We start from the raw sequence: 13,312 nt of genomic DNA, 5'->3' as shown, positions 1-13,312 counted from the left end.
CCTATTACAGTGGGTAAAATTAAAAAGACTGATCATACCAAGTGATGGGGAGGATATGAAGCACATAGAACTCTCATACATTAATGGTGGGAATGTAAAATGTTAGGACTTTGATAAATAGTTGGCATTTTTTTAAAAGGTTAAACATTCACCTACCATATGATCCATGCATCTCCTAGAGATTTGCATAAGAGAAATGAAAGTGTATGTCCATATATACAACTGTACAGGAATGTTCATAGCGAGTTAGTTTGTAACAGTCAAAATCTGGGAACAACCCAAATGACTATTAACAAGTGAATGGATAAACAAACACGGTGCCGCCCTAACAATGGACTACTACTCAGCAATAAAAAGAGATGAACATACGTACATACAAGAACTCGGTAAGTCTCAAAATAATAATGCTGAGCAAAAGAATAGAGATCTCCCTTTCAAACAAATGTATATAAACAATTTATTGTAAAAGTCATAGAAAATACAAACTAATCTATAATGACAGGAGGTTGTCTGAGGAGAAAAGGATTACAAGGGGCAGGGGAAACTTTGAGAGGTGATGGCTATGTTCACTATTTTGATTGTGGTATGGTTTCAGGGGCGTTTCATTGGAAGTGTGTCTGTGTACATGGTCAATAATCAAACTGCGGGATCCCTGGGTGGCGCAGCGGTTTGGCGCCTGCCTTTGGCCCGGGGCGCGATCCTGGAGACCCGGGATCGAATCCCACGTCGGGCTCCCGGTGCATGGAGCCTGCTTCTCCCTCTGCCTGTGTCTCTGCCTCTCTCTCTCTCTCTCTCTCTGTGTGACTATCATAAATAAATAAAAAAAAAAAAAATTTAAAAAAATAATCAAACTGCACTTTAAAGTTTGCTGTTCGTCAAACTCAATAAGGATGCAAAAATTCAAAATAAAAACCATTTTTAAAAAACAAACTCCAGGGATCCCAGGGTGGCTCAGCGGTTTGGCGCCTGCCTTCGGCCCAGGGTGTGATCCTGGAGTCCCGGGATCAAGTCCCACTTCGGATTCCCTGCATGGATCCCTGTGCCTGTGTGTCTGCGTCTGTCTGTCTGTCTGTCTCTCTCTCTCTCTCTCTCTCTCTGTGACTCTCATGAATAAATAAAATCTTTTAAAAAAAATACTTCCCCTTGGGCTCAGAGATAGAAGTCTCCTTTAAAAAATAAATAAAAATAAAAAACAAACTCCAGTCTCAGTGTCGATCCATTTCACCACTGGGAAACTTTCCTCTCCTCTTGAGCCCTCCATCTCAAGACTGACATTTGTCCCTTCCCCTTCCGAGAGCCCTGGAAGGTTCACAAACTTCTGACTAAGCCTCAACGTAATGCCCACCGTGTTCTTGGGTCCTCAGCTTATGCCACACAAACCTGCTGCCTGCTCTCCCGTTCGCGATACTCAGCCGTCCCGGACAGTGACACGTGCCCCCACCCACCGACCCACCCCCTCCAGTCATTTTCCCAAACACTCAACCCCGAAGCTTCATCCGACCGAGCTCACCTCGGTCCTGAAATACCACTAACAAGCACAGAACCCTTCAGAGGCCTCCCCCCGCCCCCCGGGCCCGCCGGTATGCAGGGACCCGAACACCCCACACCCCTCCGTCCGAGTTACCTGCCACCGGCTGACCGCGCCGCGGACAGTTCAGCCACCGCGGGGGGATCTTGTTGTGAGCCATGTCTCGGGGCCGCGCAAAGCCGCCGCCTCCACCAACGCTCGCCGCGCCAACGTCGCCGCCTCCGCGCGGTCGGCTCCGCACGGGGGTCCGAGGCTTCCGAATCCCAGCAGGGGTCGGGATCCCAGCAGCTCCTACCCGGGAAACGTCAGAGGCGGCGCGCCACTTTCATTCAGGCTCAACTCCGCCGCTCCGAGCGAGCCCACAATGCACTGCTACTTCCGCCCCCCAGAGGCCCCGCCCCCTTCTTCCGAGGTCAGAGGGAAAGACGGAAAAGCCCGTTAGAGGGATGGGAAGGAGTTAAAGCCTCGGCGAGTGGGCGGGGCCCGTCATCCGTAGCCCCGCCCCCCGCCGAGCAGGCCGCGCGCTGTTAGGACAGCTTTGCGCAAGCGCGGGTGGTCCTGCGCGGGTTCCCGCTGAAGGACACGTATCTTCTCTTCGCACCTGGACCGCTAATCGTCATCTCGGGAGACGTAGAGAAGCCGAGACTCTGTCCACGCGCAGAGTGATCCGCAGCCTCCACAAAAGCATCTGTTTTAGTGATGCAAGGGTCCTTCCCACCACTGTTAGGTCCTGATCGCTCTTTTTCCTGGCAGGCTTGGCGTCCCAGCGGGGTCTGGGTTTGATCTGGAATTTGGGAAGTGCTCCCTGACGTGGATCAGGGAACCTGCTTTCCAGAAATTCTAAGGGCGAGAAATTGGAATGCCAGAAATGAAGACTTTCTCTTTGGGTTGGGGCGCGGGGCGGGGCGGGGCGGGGGGGCGTGGAGCGAGTACTAATAAGGACCCAAGAAGTATCTGAAATTAATCCCAGAGCGTTCTTCCAGACTTTTGTTTGTACATTTCTGGAGCAAAGTTTCAGAGTGTTTGGGAGTTTCAGGGGGTCCCTGTCTCAGAGTTACTAACGTGAATAGCTTGGCAAAAGGCAGGAATTGCCCTGTGGAGTACCACTACCTGGCGGCGTCCTTTGCCTTCCCAAACAAATGGTCTTTCCCTTCGAGTTGGGAGCATTTTGTAAACTCCATCCCGTAATAAGACTGTTATTACCAGTATGAAACATAAAGCTGGATAAGGGAAAGTTGATTGTAATGTAACAGTTTGGTCTTAAACACCAGTGCTATATTTGAACTGCAAGATGGTGCAGTCGGTGGGTGGTGTAAATTTTAAAGGGTAGGTGTGAAACTTGCAGGGCAGCTCAGCCCCTGAATGCCTGGACCCTCTCAGTAAGACGCAGAATTCTCCCATAAATAGAGAGGCCCAATGGCTCTCTGCCTTGAGAGAGCCTGAGTTAGGTCACACTCCCAGGCTGCCCTTGCTGTCACATCTTGAGACCTTTATGTGAATGTGTGTGAATGTGTCACACCTCTCCCCACAGGATAAGATAAGATTCCCTTTCCTTACAGACTAACGGTGTACCTAGATAATTCTCTTCTCTGCTGGCAAAGTGAATGCATCTCAGAGTGGTGAAGTGTTTGATCCCCCAAATCTCTAAAGATGGAAAAGGTGAGCCTAATCCTGTGATAATGTCTCACTTTCTCTTTCTGGGGGTGACTCCCATTGGAGACTGTCCCCCTCAGACACATTGTGTCCACCCAGAGAGCTCAGGCCTAGGCACAAGGAGAGATTCCCAGAGCCTTCATACCAGTGATGAGCAGCTGTAATTGGTTGTGAGGCCTCAGTTTTACGTGTGTGCCTCATTTTTACGTCACTATCTAGTCATGCCCTCTCCATCCTTAGTGCCCATAGATCGAAAGGACCTTGTGGCTTCCCTCACCCCACAAAGGAGAGTAGAGTAGGAAGGTGGCATCCACGTGACTGGGCAGTTTCTCCCTACCAGGAATCTTTCTCCTACTCCCACATCTCTGCTTTTCTGCAAGAGGAAAAATAGATGCCCACAGAGGAACCAACATGACACCTCCCTGGTTTCTTAAAACCCCTAACCCACCCTCACAAATACGTCTTAACCTACTCTTTATTGATCTTCATGGGTGAATTCTTCCCTCAAACATCCATTTTGCCAATAAGGAAACATGTAACGGTAAATGAAAATAAGACTGAATTTTCCCTGTTGACAAAAAGCAAAGAGACTCCCCCCACCCCCGCCGTTTCCTAGAACATTCTCTGGAGAAAGCTTGTATTTGTAAATCCTGCCTCTTCACTTTGATGTGTGTATAAATCTTTTCAGCAGCTCAGTGGACCTCTTGCCTGTCTTACCACACAGGAATGTTTTTCTTAGGGCCTGGGAGCCATCTCTGCAAACAAGAAGGGAGATGGCCCCCCTACCTACCTGTCACCACGGGAATTTAGCCCAAAGTGACTTGAGCTGTAACTGCAAGAGTTAAGAAACCCATAGAGTTAAGAAAAGTTTGTTGTTCTTTCAAACAATGGCAAATAACTGACAAAAGTGGCCATGCCAATTACCAAATGAATTTAGGATGAACTACGAAAGAATGAATAACAAATGGTACTGCCAAATCCTCTTTAGATGACTACGGGTTATCATTTATCTTGGGAACATATAATCTATGCAGTATATGTGCTTGGCTGTAGGAAAGGGTGAGATTTTTTTTCTCTTTTTGCAGTCTCATTAAAGGATTACCTGTGAAGCTAATTGCAATCTGATTTCATGTGCATCCAATAACAAAAGTGTGTTCTTTCTTTTCTGCATTTGTGGGGAGGATTCTCCAGATTGGCAAGAGATTTTATTCCTAATTTTTTCACCAGCAAGTATTTATGCCCCACTATTAAAGACTATTGCAGAAATCCCCCTCTGTTGCCCCCTTAAGCCTTGCCATGGAGTTGAGTCTCCTGCTCCCCGCATCTCCATCAATGGCTCATGAAGAGCCAAATCTGTTCATTCTGACAGCCAGAACACCAGCATGTATGGAAGGATGCTCCTACCTGGCTTCCCAGAGGTTGGCAAAATGTCAGCAAGTGCTATTCGCTTTTTTGATCAATTCCCATCTTCCCTAGCTGACAAGCGCTATGATGCCACCTGTGACTGGCTCCCTTTCTCATTCTGGTGACCCACTGCCTCGGCCTGCTGCTTGGGCTTTACCAGCTATAGTACATAGAAGAAGGTCAGAAAGAGATCACCTTAGGTTAACCTTGAGCAAAGGAGAAACATGTGTCACATCTCACAGAGAGGTTTAGGTTCTAAATTCAAGATATGGGGCAAAAGAAGACAAACTCCAAACTGTCCTCCACTGCTGTTTCTTCATTTGAACTCCAAATGAAGTCACTGACTAGCATTTAGGGTCACATACAAGCAATCTTTGAACAACAGACACACTTTTCACAGCCAGATTCTCCAGTCTGAACTTCGCATCTTCCTCAAGGGCATAGGTTCAAGAAGCAGAACAATAATAGCCTCTCTCTCTCTTTCTTGCATGCCTACATGGGTACAGGTAAGTTCGTATGAGTCAAATGTAGGTATGATGTGACTTCTTTGTAGTCCAATTCATACCCACCAATAGCTACTCTAATGTAAACCAAAAGAGGACTCTGAAGCTTCTTATTCACACAAGCTCTGAGGCCTAAAACGGTGTTTGTTATTTTATATTTTTAATATTTTTTTTAAGATTTTTATTTTTAAGTAATCTCTACACCCAATGTGGGGCTTGAACTCACAATCCCAAGATCAAGAGTTGCATGCTCTTCCAACTGAGCCAGCCAGGTGCCCCTATATTTTTAATCTTAAAGAGGACCCATACAAGTTATATAAGTTCAGGCCTGTTACTGGTTTAATTGTGGGCAAAGAGACATGTTGAAATCCAAACCCTTTTAGTACCTCAGAATTCAACCTTATTTGGAAATAGGATCTTTACAGAGGTAATCAAGTTAAAATTCGGTCATTGAATAAAATAAAAAATAATAATAATAAAAAAAAAAAAAAAAAAAAAGGGATCCCTGGGTGGCGCAGCGGTTTGGCGCCTGCCTTTGGCCCAGGGCGCGATCCTGGAGACCCGGGATCGAATCCCACGTCGGGCTCCCAGTGCATGGAGCCTGCTTCTCCCTCTGCCTGTGTCTCTGCCTCTCTCTCTCTCTCTCTCTGTATGACTATCATAAATAAAATAAAAAAAAATAAAAAAAAAAAATTCGGTCATTGGGGTGGTCCCTAATTCAGTATGACTCGTGTCGTATGATAAGGGGAAATTTGGACATAAAGACAGGATTGCACAGAAGAAAGATGTCGTAAAGACACAGCGAGAAGACAGCTATGTGACTAGAGAGATGGGTCTATAAGTCAAGGAATACTAAGGATTGCCAGCAGATACCAGACGCTAGAAGAAGCAAGGAAAATTCTCCTCTGTGGTTGTCAGATAAGACACGACCCTGACTACAGCTTGATTTTGGACTTCCAGCCTCCAATGTGAGACAATACATTTGTTTTTTTAAGCCTCTCATTTTGAGGTACTTTCTTTATAACAGCTCTAAGAAACTAATATAAGGACCCCTAAAAACCTGGATCTGCCTCTGCTCTAATCCATGCTTTCTGGATCTAAAGCTCTTGGAGCCAGCACCCTCCGGAACAAAGTCCCTAAAGGTATAAATGCAGACAAATTTTCCCAAGCCCTTTTATTTTTTTTTCAAATTTTTATTTAAATTCTAGTTAGTTAACATACAGTGTAATATTGATTTCAGGAGTAGAGTTCACTGGTTTATCACCTACCTACGATACCCAGTGCTCATCCTAATAAATCCCCTCCTTAATACCCATCCCCCATCCAGCCCATCCCCCATCCACCTCCCTCCATCAGTTTATTCTCTAAAGAGTCTCTTATGGTTTGTTTCCCCTCTCTTTTTTTCCCCTTTCCCATATGTTCATGTGTTTTATTTCTTAAATTCTACCTATGGGTGAAATAATATAGTATTTGTCTTTCTCTGACTGACTTATTTTGCTTAGCATAATACACATCCCAAGGCCTTTTAAAGGGAAATTTAAGGGACAGCCCGGGTGGCTCAGCGATTTAGTGCTGCCTTCAGCCCAGGGTGTGATTCTGGAGACCCAGGTTCGAGTCCCACATCAGGCTCCCTGTATGGAGCCTGCTTCTCCCTCTGCCTGTGTCTTTGCCTTTCTCTCTCTGTCTCTCATGAATAAATGAATAAAAATCTTTAATAAATAAATAAATAAATAAAGGGAAATTTACCTGGGACATTCTCAGGGTTTCAGTGCCCAAGAGTCTGTTCTAAAGAACTCCTATATTCAGCCATTAGTACTACATCACCGTTTACTTTAAGAGCATTTAGATCCTCAAAGGCCGAGTTAGATATTTCTTCAGGTGGCAAGCATTAATTCAAGTATCTGCCATAGTCCTCACTGCCCAAGGGTTTACTGTTCCTTTTTTTAATTTTTTTAATTTATTTATGATAGTCACACAGAGAGAGAGAGAGAGAGAGAGGCAGAGACATAGGCAGAGAGAGAAGCAGGCTCCATGCACTGGGAGCCCGACGTGGGATTCGATCCCAGGTCTCCAGGATCGCGCCCTGGGCCAAAGGCAGGGGCCAAACTGCTGCACCACCCAATGATCCCTTTTTTTTTTAATTTTTTTTTATTTATTTATGATAGGGGTTTACTGTTCCTGTTGCTGAGGTGAACCACATCTGCAGAAAATGCCCTTAGACCCAAAGGTTCATCTTCCATCAGAGGAAGGCCTCCTCCACTGACAAAAGGCCACAGACTGGGCTTAAAACAACGGAAAAGTATTCTCTCACATTTCTGAAGGCTAGAAGTTCAAAATCAAACATAACAGAGCCACGCTTTTTCCAAAGCCTCCAAAAGATTCTCCTTGCTTCTTCCAGCCACTGGTAGTCCCAGTCATTCCTTGGTCCCAGCCTCTGCCTGTATCTTCACATGGTCCACATCCCCCCATGTCTGTGTCTTCATATGACATTCTCCTGTCTCTATGTGGCTATGTCCTACTTTCCCTCTTCATATGACCCCAGTCATATTGTATTAGGGCTTACCCTATTCTAGTATAACCTCCTTTAAGCTTGATTCTGTCTGCAAAGACCCTATTTCCAGATAAGGTCATGTTCACAAGTACCAGACTTTAGAAGTTCAACGTATCTTTTGAGACTGTTCAACCCCTAACATCCACCCTGACTTCTGTCTGGAAGCATGTCCAGGCTTGCAGAAACAAGCTTTTCTGAGCCCAGGAATTTGGCTGCCATATGTTACAGGGGCCAAGAGCAGGCCACTCCAACATGGGCCACTTTGGCATGAAATTATTCTGAGCTGAAGGCAATTGAGACCCTGCAGACTCTGGAGAAGCGTTTGTCTCTCCCTTAACTGCATGGAAGAACCTAAACTGGGGGGCAGGGGAGTTCCCAGAGCAGGGCAAACATCTAATTGCCTATCATCTGCTCTTCTTCTTATCACCCAAGGAATTGCATTCCTTTCCTCTGAAGTCCCAGGTCCCTACCCCTTTCTCCTTAGTTCAGGATGACATATAGACCCCATTTTGCCTGACAGTCTTTGGAGTTTCCATGTCCCTGTAGATTCCCCACATGTACGCTATTAAATTTTATTTTCTCATTTATCTGTCTCGTGTCAATTTGATTCTTAGTCCAGCTAGAAGGACCTTGAAGGGGACAGGAGTTCTTGCTCCCTAACAATGTCTTCCTCTCTCAGAGGATCATGCAGTTTTTTTTTAGAAAGTCAGAAACTGAGACAGAGGCCTTAAAAATCACCTTCGTGTCCCTCCCTTGTTTTGTATACTGCTAGTAACTGCAGAAAATGAAATATATGAGCAAACCCAAAACTACCCTCTCTTCCAGCTTTCTACCAACAGCACGGAGCCTGCTTGAAGAGTTTCAGGTCTTTAGTGGCATGCTTTCACACCTGTTCTTCTCGGAGGCTCCAGCTAGTCTTGAAACTTCTAAATGTCCAAATTCATGGCTGCACCTTGTTAAAAGATAATCTGAGACATATTAAAAATGTTAAAAGTTTATTTGAGGAAAAACTGTTTTGAATTGGGGCTTACCAAACTGGAAACGGTTTGGAGCACTATGGAGACAAGAGCCAAGGGAAAGACTTTTTCTACAGAGCAGTATAGAAGCAAAGAAAATAAATTATTTGACTGGCTGTAGTTTAAAGCCTAGTTGGCTGTGATTAGTGGTCCTTAGCATTTTGATTTCATGACCCGGAGGCATTTACAGGCTTAGATTTTGGTTTGCTCATGTAGTCCACCATGGGATTAGAGCCACCTCAGTCTAACGGCCTCCTTGTTTAATTCACATAACATCAATTCCCCAACAAGGACTTAACAGGAAATAACTCCAGTTCCGGGGGAACAAATATATACCCAACACTAAACAGGCTCCTACATAGATCTGATTCCCTGGCCACAGACCTGTGTGCAAGGATATTACATCTTTATCTCCTCTAGACCAACTTAATCTTATTCTGAATTCCTTCCTGCTAAATAGGTAGTGTAGGGGTGGAAAAATAATGTTTCCTCTACTCTTCTGAGTTTTGGGATACTATCTCCCATAATAAGAGACAGATTAACAAAAGGGGAAATTGATTAACATGCGTGCCTCAGGTGTAGATGGGGGACACTCAGGGAAACCGAGGGTAACTCCTCCCCCCAGAAATCCCAAGCCACCACCTTAAATACCGTCTTCAGGTAAAGACAAAAGAAAGATGTTGGGGGTTGGATGATGTGCAGTTATGCGGGGGGACCATGGAAAGCAGAGTAAAAGGTAAGCTTTGTTATGCAGATTTAAATGGCTGTCTTCTCTGTTAATGTCTCTTGTGATTTTAGACTTATCTTTCTCTTCCTGATACCAAGAAGGAGTCTGCTCTTCAATGGGGATTTCCTTTCCTCTATGAGTGGTAAATTTCCCTTGCAGAATGGTAACTTCTACTCTGTTTTCAGAATTTCTCCTGTGTCTGCAGTTTCTCAAAAATAACCTGTTCAAAATAATCCTCTGACAAAGAGCTACTCTTCAGTAGGAGATTTTAGCTCTGTCATTCTTGGGGCTTCCCCCACTGCTATACCTAGAATTGTGTCTTGGTTCCAGGAGCTCAGACAACACATCTCCAGGCCAGGATGGCCTTTTGTCACAGACCACCTGACATAGCTTCTTCAGCTCTCTACTGATCATTGGCCACACTGTAGGGAAAGGGCTTTGCTTTTGTGTGGCTGGAAACCCTATTGCTCAGAACTTTTCTCTCTGGGTCCACCTATAGCCATTTTTCTCCCAGGTACTACAAGGGAGCAAAATCTAGAGTCTGAAGGAATACCCAATACCTTCCTTCACTAAGCATACAGTCCAGTCCCACAGGAAGGTTTAAATAAGCACATATGGCTGGATAATGTTTTGAGGAATTAAATGTTTAGGGTTTGATGACAGAATGGACATATCTCATGAGGGAAGCATCAAAGATGACTCCAGTCTTCCTGTTTTAATTACAAAGGTCTCCAACTTTCTGACCAGCTCCAAGAATCCTAAGCCTATTATTTCAAATAAAGAGCATTACAAGTGTGTATATTGGATCATTTCTTCTGAATGATGAGAAGTTGGATGTATTTGAATTATAAACATGAACTACAATTCCCAAGGATTTCTCTACACCTCAAAATTGAGCTGCATCCTGGCCACTAGATGGAGCCAAAAACTAAGTAATCCAGCCTTCTATTTGTTCTGTTGACCCAGAAAGTAGGTCAGTGAGTCAGGTTCTTCAATTACGTATGTGTGGGCCTGTTCCAAGGGCTGAATTTGGCCGTGGTTCACCAAATTCATAATAACAGAGGTCAGTCTAACCTACAAGATGATTAAATAACAGTGACTAGGACAGTGTCTCTGTTGTGCAGTTTATATAACTTCCTTCAATGGAAAATACAAGAGATTAAGAGGAAAAATAAGAAAATGCTTTCTAAACATTACTGCCAAGTCATGATGGTTTTCAGAGATACAAATAGCTATCTGCTTCTGCGTGCCATAAAAAACTTACCCCTGCTTTAAATTATGCTGAACATTGTCTGTGTTTGCATTTGAGAATAATAAAATAAAACTGTGAATTGTGCTTTACCTGGCACAAAGTGTTCAGAGGTTTTCCAATTTGAGTTCATCCTCACCTTTCTGGAAGTAGACATTGCTATCATCTCCATTTTATAGATGAGGGAACAGACTCAGGGAAGTTCAGTAACTTGCCCAAAGCCTCACAGCCAACAAGTCCAGAAACCAGGCTATGAGGTGATGTGCGTGCGATGCTGGAACCTGCCAGCAGTCAGGAAATCATTTTTCATCCAAGCTCTACCTTGAGGAGGGGAAATCACCCTTCAAGACCTGATTTTTTGTTTTTCCATTTGAAAAATGATTAAGTGGTCCTTAAGGCAGAGTGCATTACATTTAAATGCACCCAATCCCTGGGATCTTGTTAAATGCAGATTCTAATTCACTAGGTTTGCGGTAGGGCTGAGATTCTGCATTTCTAACATGCTCCCTGCTCCCCAGTTGATGCTCATGCTGCCCGTTCTGCCGATTGGAGAGCCACACTGTAGAGCCTTTCTATTGTGGAAAGCTAATAACTCTAACATCTGCAAGGGAAAACTAAGAAATGGGCAAACCATATGTCCACAACAGTGCTTGCTGTTTAAAATATTCACTGGTAGCTATCAATTTGAAAGGAACTCAGTTGTTTGGTATTCATCTATATTTCATGCTTTATATTTTAGATTAATTGAAGCCTAGCAGATTTTATGGAGGGATGAAACTTTGTTATTCCAGCCATCAGCTGCTAATATATTGGCTCGTTTCCTTCTTAAGTCAATTGTTTTTAATTCTTGATTAACAGCACACCGTGCATCTCAGACGGAAGTCACCCCAGACTTCCAGCATAGCATCTAGTATGAAGCTGTTCCAATGCAAAATTAATCTTTACCTAATTCCATGCTGAGAAACAGGTACAGCATCCTGTTCCCAAATACATAACTTCTAGATTTCTATACCCTCTCCATACAGGAACACTTTAATCTCTTTGCAGTTTCCTTGCTAGGGAGCTATTAAACTATAGCATGTACTTAAGATCAATTGAGAAATTTTGCTTTTACGTGGTGCAATGCTTTACGATTTACAAGAGCGTTTTCATCTGTGTTAACTCATCTGAGCCTACAAAAACTTGGTGAATTAGATAGGGAAGATATTTTCCCTCATCGCAGATAAAGAGACAAAGTCTCCAGAAAGGTTATGACAGACAGGAACATAGCCAGTGTCTCTTGACTCTAACTGGCAAGCACTTTTCACCTCACCACACTGCCTTCTTACCCTACTTCATGGCTCAATGTGTATATGAATCTGTAAGCAAGAAGTGTGTCTATGCTGTAGATAAAAGAAGAGGAAAGGGGAATCCCTGGGTGGCGCAGCGGTTTGGCGCCTGCCTTTGACCCAGGGCGCGATCCTGGAGACCCGGGATCGAATCCCACGTCGGGCTCCTGGTGCATGGAACCTGCTTCTCTCTCTGCCTGTGTCCCTGCCTCTCTCTCTCTCTCTCTCTCTCTCTCTGATGACTATCATAAATAAATAAAATTAAAAAAAAAAAAAAAAAGAAGAGGAAAGAAGGAAGCGGGATAAGCTTGGGATCACTGTAGTACATTGAGGCAGGTTGATGGTTAGGGAACATCTGAAGTTCCTGGTGACATATTTCAAAACTCCAGATTTGGATTCTACAGAAAGCTAACTTCAGAGGTCATTGACTCACTTCTAGAATGGTTATCTTAAATTGGGCCTTAGGGTATGCTCAGAAAAAGTGCTCTTTAAGTCTACTCCATTCTATTCACATTTCTATTGATTGCTGACTGTGTGTGAGGAAATCCAGAGATTATAAAGATGAAGACACATTGTTGAACCATTAAAAGCTTATTATTTATTAGGAACGACTTTATTACTTTATTATTTATTACTCATGTATTGATTCTTTTTTTTTTTTTTTTTTTTAGCCCCAGTGTGGAGCTTGAACTCACAACCTGAGATCAAGACCTAAGCTGACACCAAGAGTCAGACACTTGGGGCCCCTGGGTGGCTTAGTTCTCAGCAGAGGGTCTGCTTCTCCCTCTCCTTTTGCCCACCCCTCTTGCTCATGTGCTCTCTCTCTCTCAATAAATACAATCTTAAAAAAAAAAAAAAGGTCAGACACTTAACCAACTGAGCCACCCAGGACCCCCCACCTTGATTTATTTAAAAATATGATTTAGCACCTTGCTATGTGCCAAATACCATCCAAGGAGGAGAACAGTAGTAATGAACATGACAATGCCCTGACCTCAATGACTTTACTTGGCCAGTTTAGGATACATAAAAAAAAATCAGTGTAAACACCACAGTGCAGGAGCTGCCCACCCTTCCACAGAATCTGAATCTTGAAAAGTCAGGGGGGCAAGCTTCCAAGAGAAAGGCACATTTAAGCTGAGCCAAGTTAGGGGTGGGTTGGGGGCATAATGGGGGCTGTATGTCCAAAGGCCTAAATGCAATGGTGTAATTTTAATGGAGACAGAAGTCTGATTACAGTATTCTGCAGCGTGAATTAGAAGGGAAGAGGTGGACAGAGTGGAGACTGAGTGCAGCTAATACTTGTACCTGCCTGTGAAGCAAAAGGAGTAAGAGTTAAGGCAGTAATTGTTG

General features: G+C 44.1%; 1 protein-coding gene across 5 annotated transcripts in view; it reads right to left on the bottom strand.

Annotated features, from left to right (window-relative positions):
* RNGTT (RNA guanylyltransferase and 5'-phosphatase) overlaps positions 1–13,312 on the bottom strand; it is a 362,293-nt gene that overhangs the window by 328,832 nt on the left and 20,149 nt on the right. For 2 of the 5 annotated variants that reach the window (XR_012033880.1, XM_072832089.1), the window contains exon 1: positions 1,625–1,911. The exons of 1 other annotated variant lie outside the window; for it this stretch is intronic. Coding sequence is in view for 3 of the 4 variants with exons in the window: in XM_072832089.1 (XP_072688190.1) it covers positions 1,625–1,688 (64 nt within the window). In the remaining variant the exon portion in view is untranslated. Of the gene's footprint in view, positions 1–1,624; positions 1,913–13,312 lie in introns of those variants that run through there. 2 more of the 5 variants (XM_072832088.1, XM_072832086.1) reach the window with 2 other exon arrangements.

This window comes from Canis lupus, chromosome 7 (assembly GCF_048164855.1).
Source record: "Canis lupus baileyi chromosome 7, mCanLup2.hap1, whole genome shotgun sequence".
NCBI classification, from domain to species: Eukaryota; Metazoa; Chordata; class Mammalia; order Carnivora; family Canidae; genus Canis; species Canis lupus.
The sequence above is the reverse complement of the archived record's forward strand: the minus strand, read 5'-3'. Positions and strand labels throughout refer to the sequence as shown.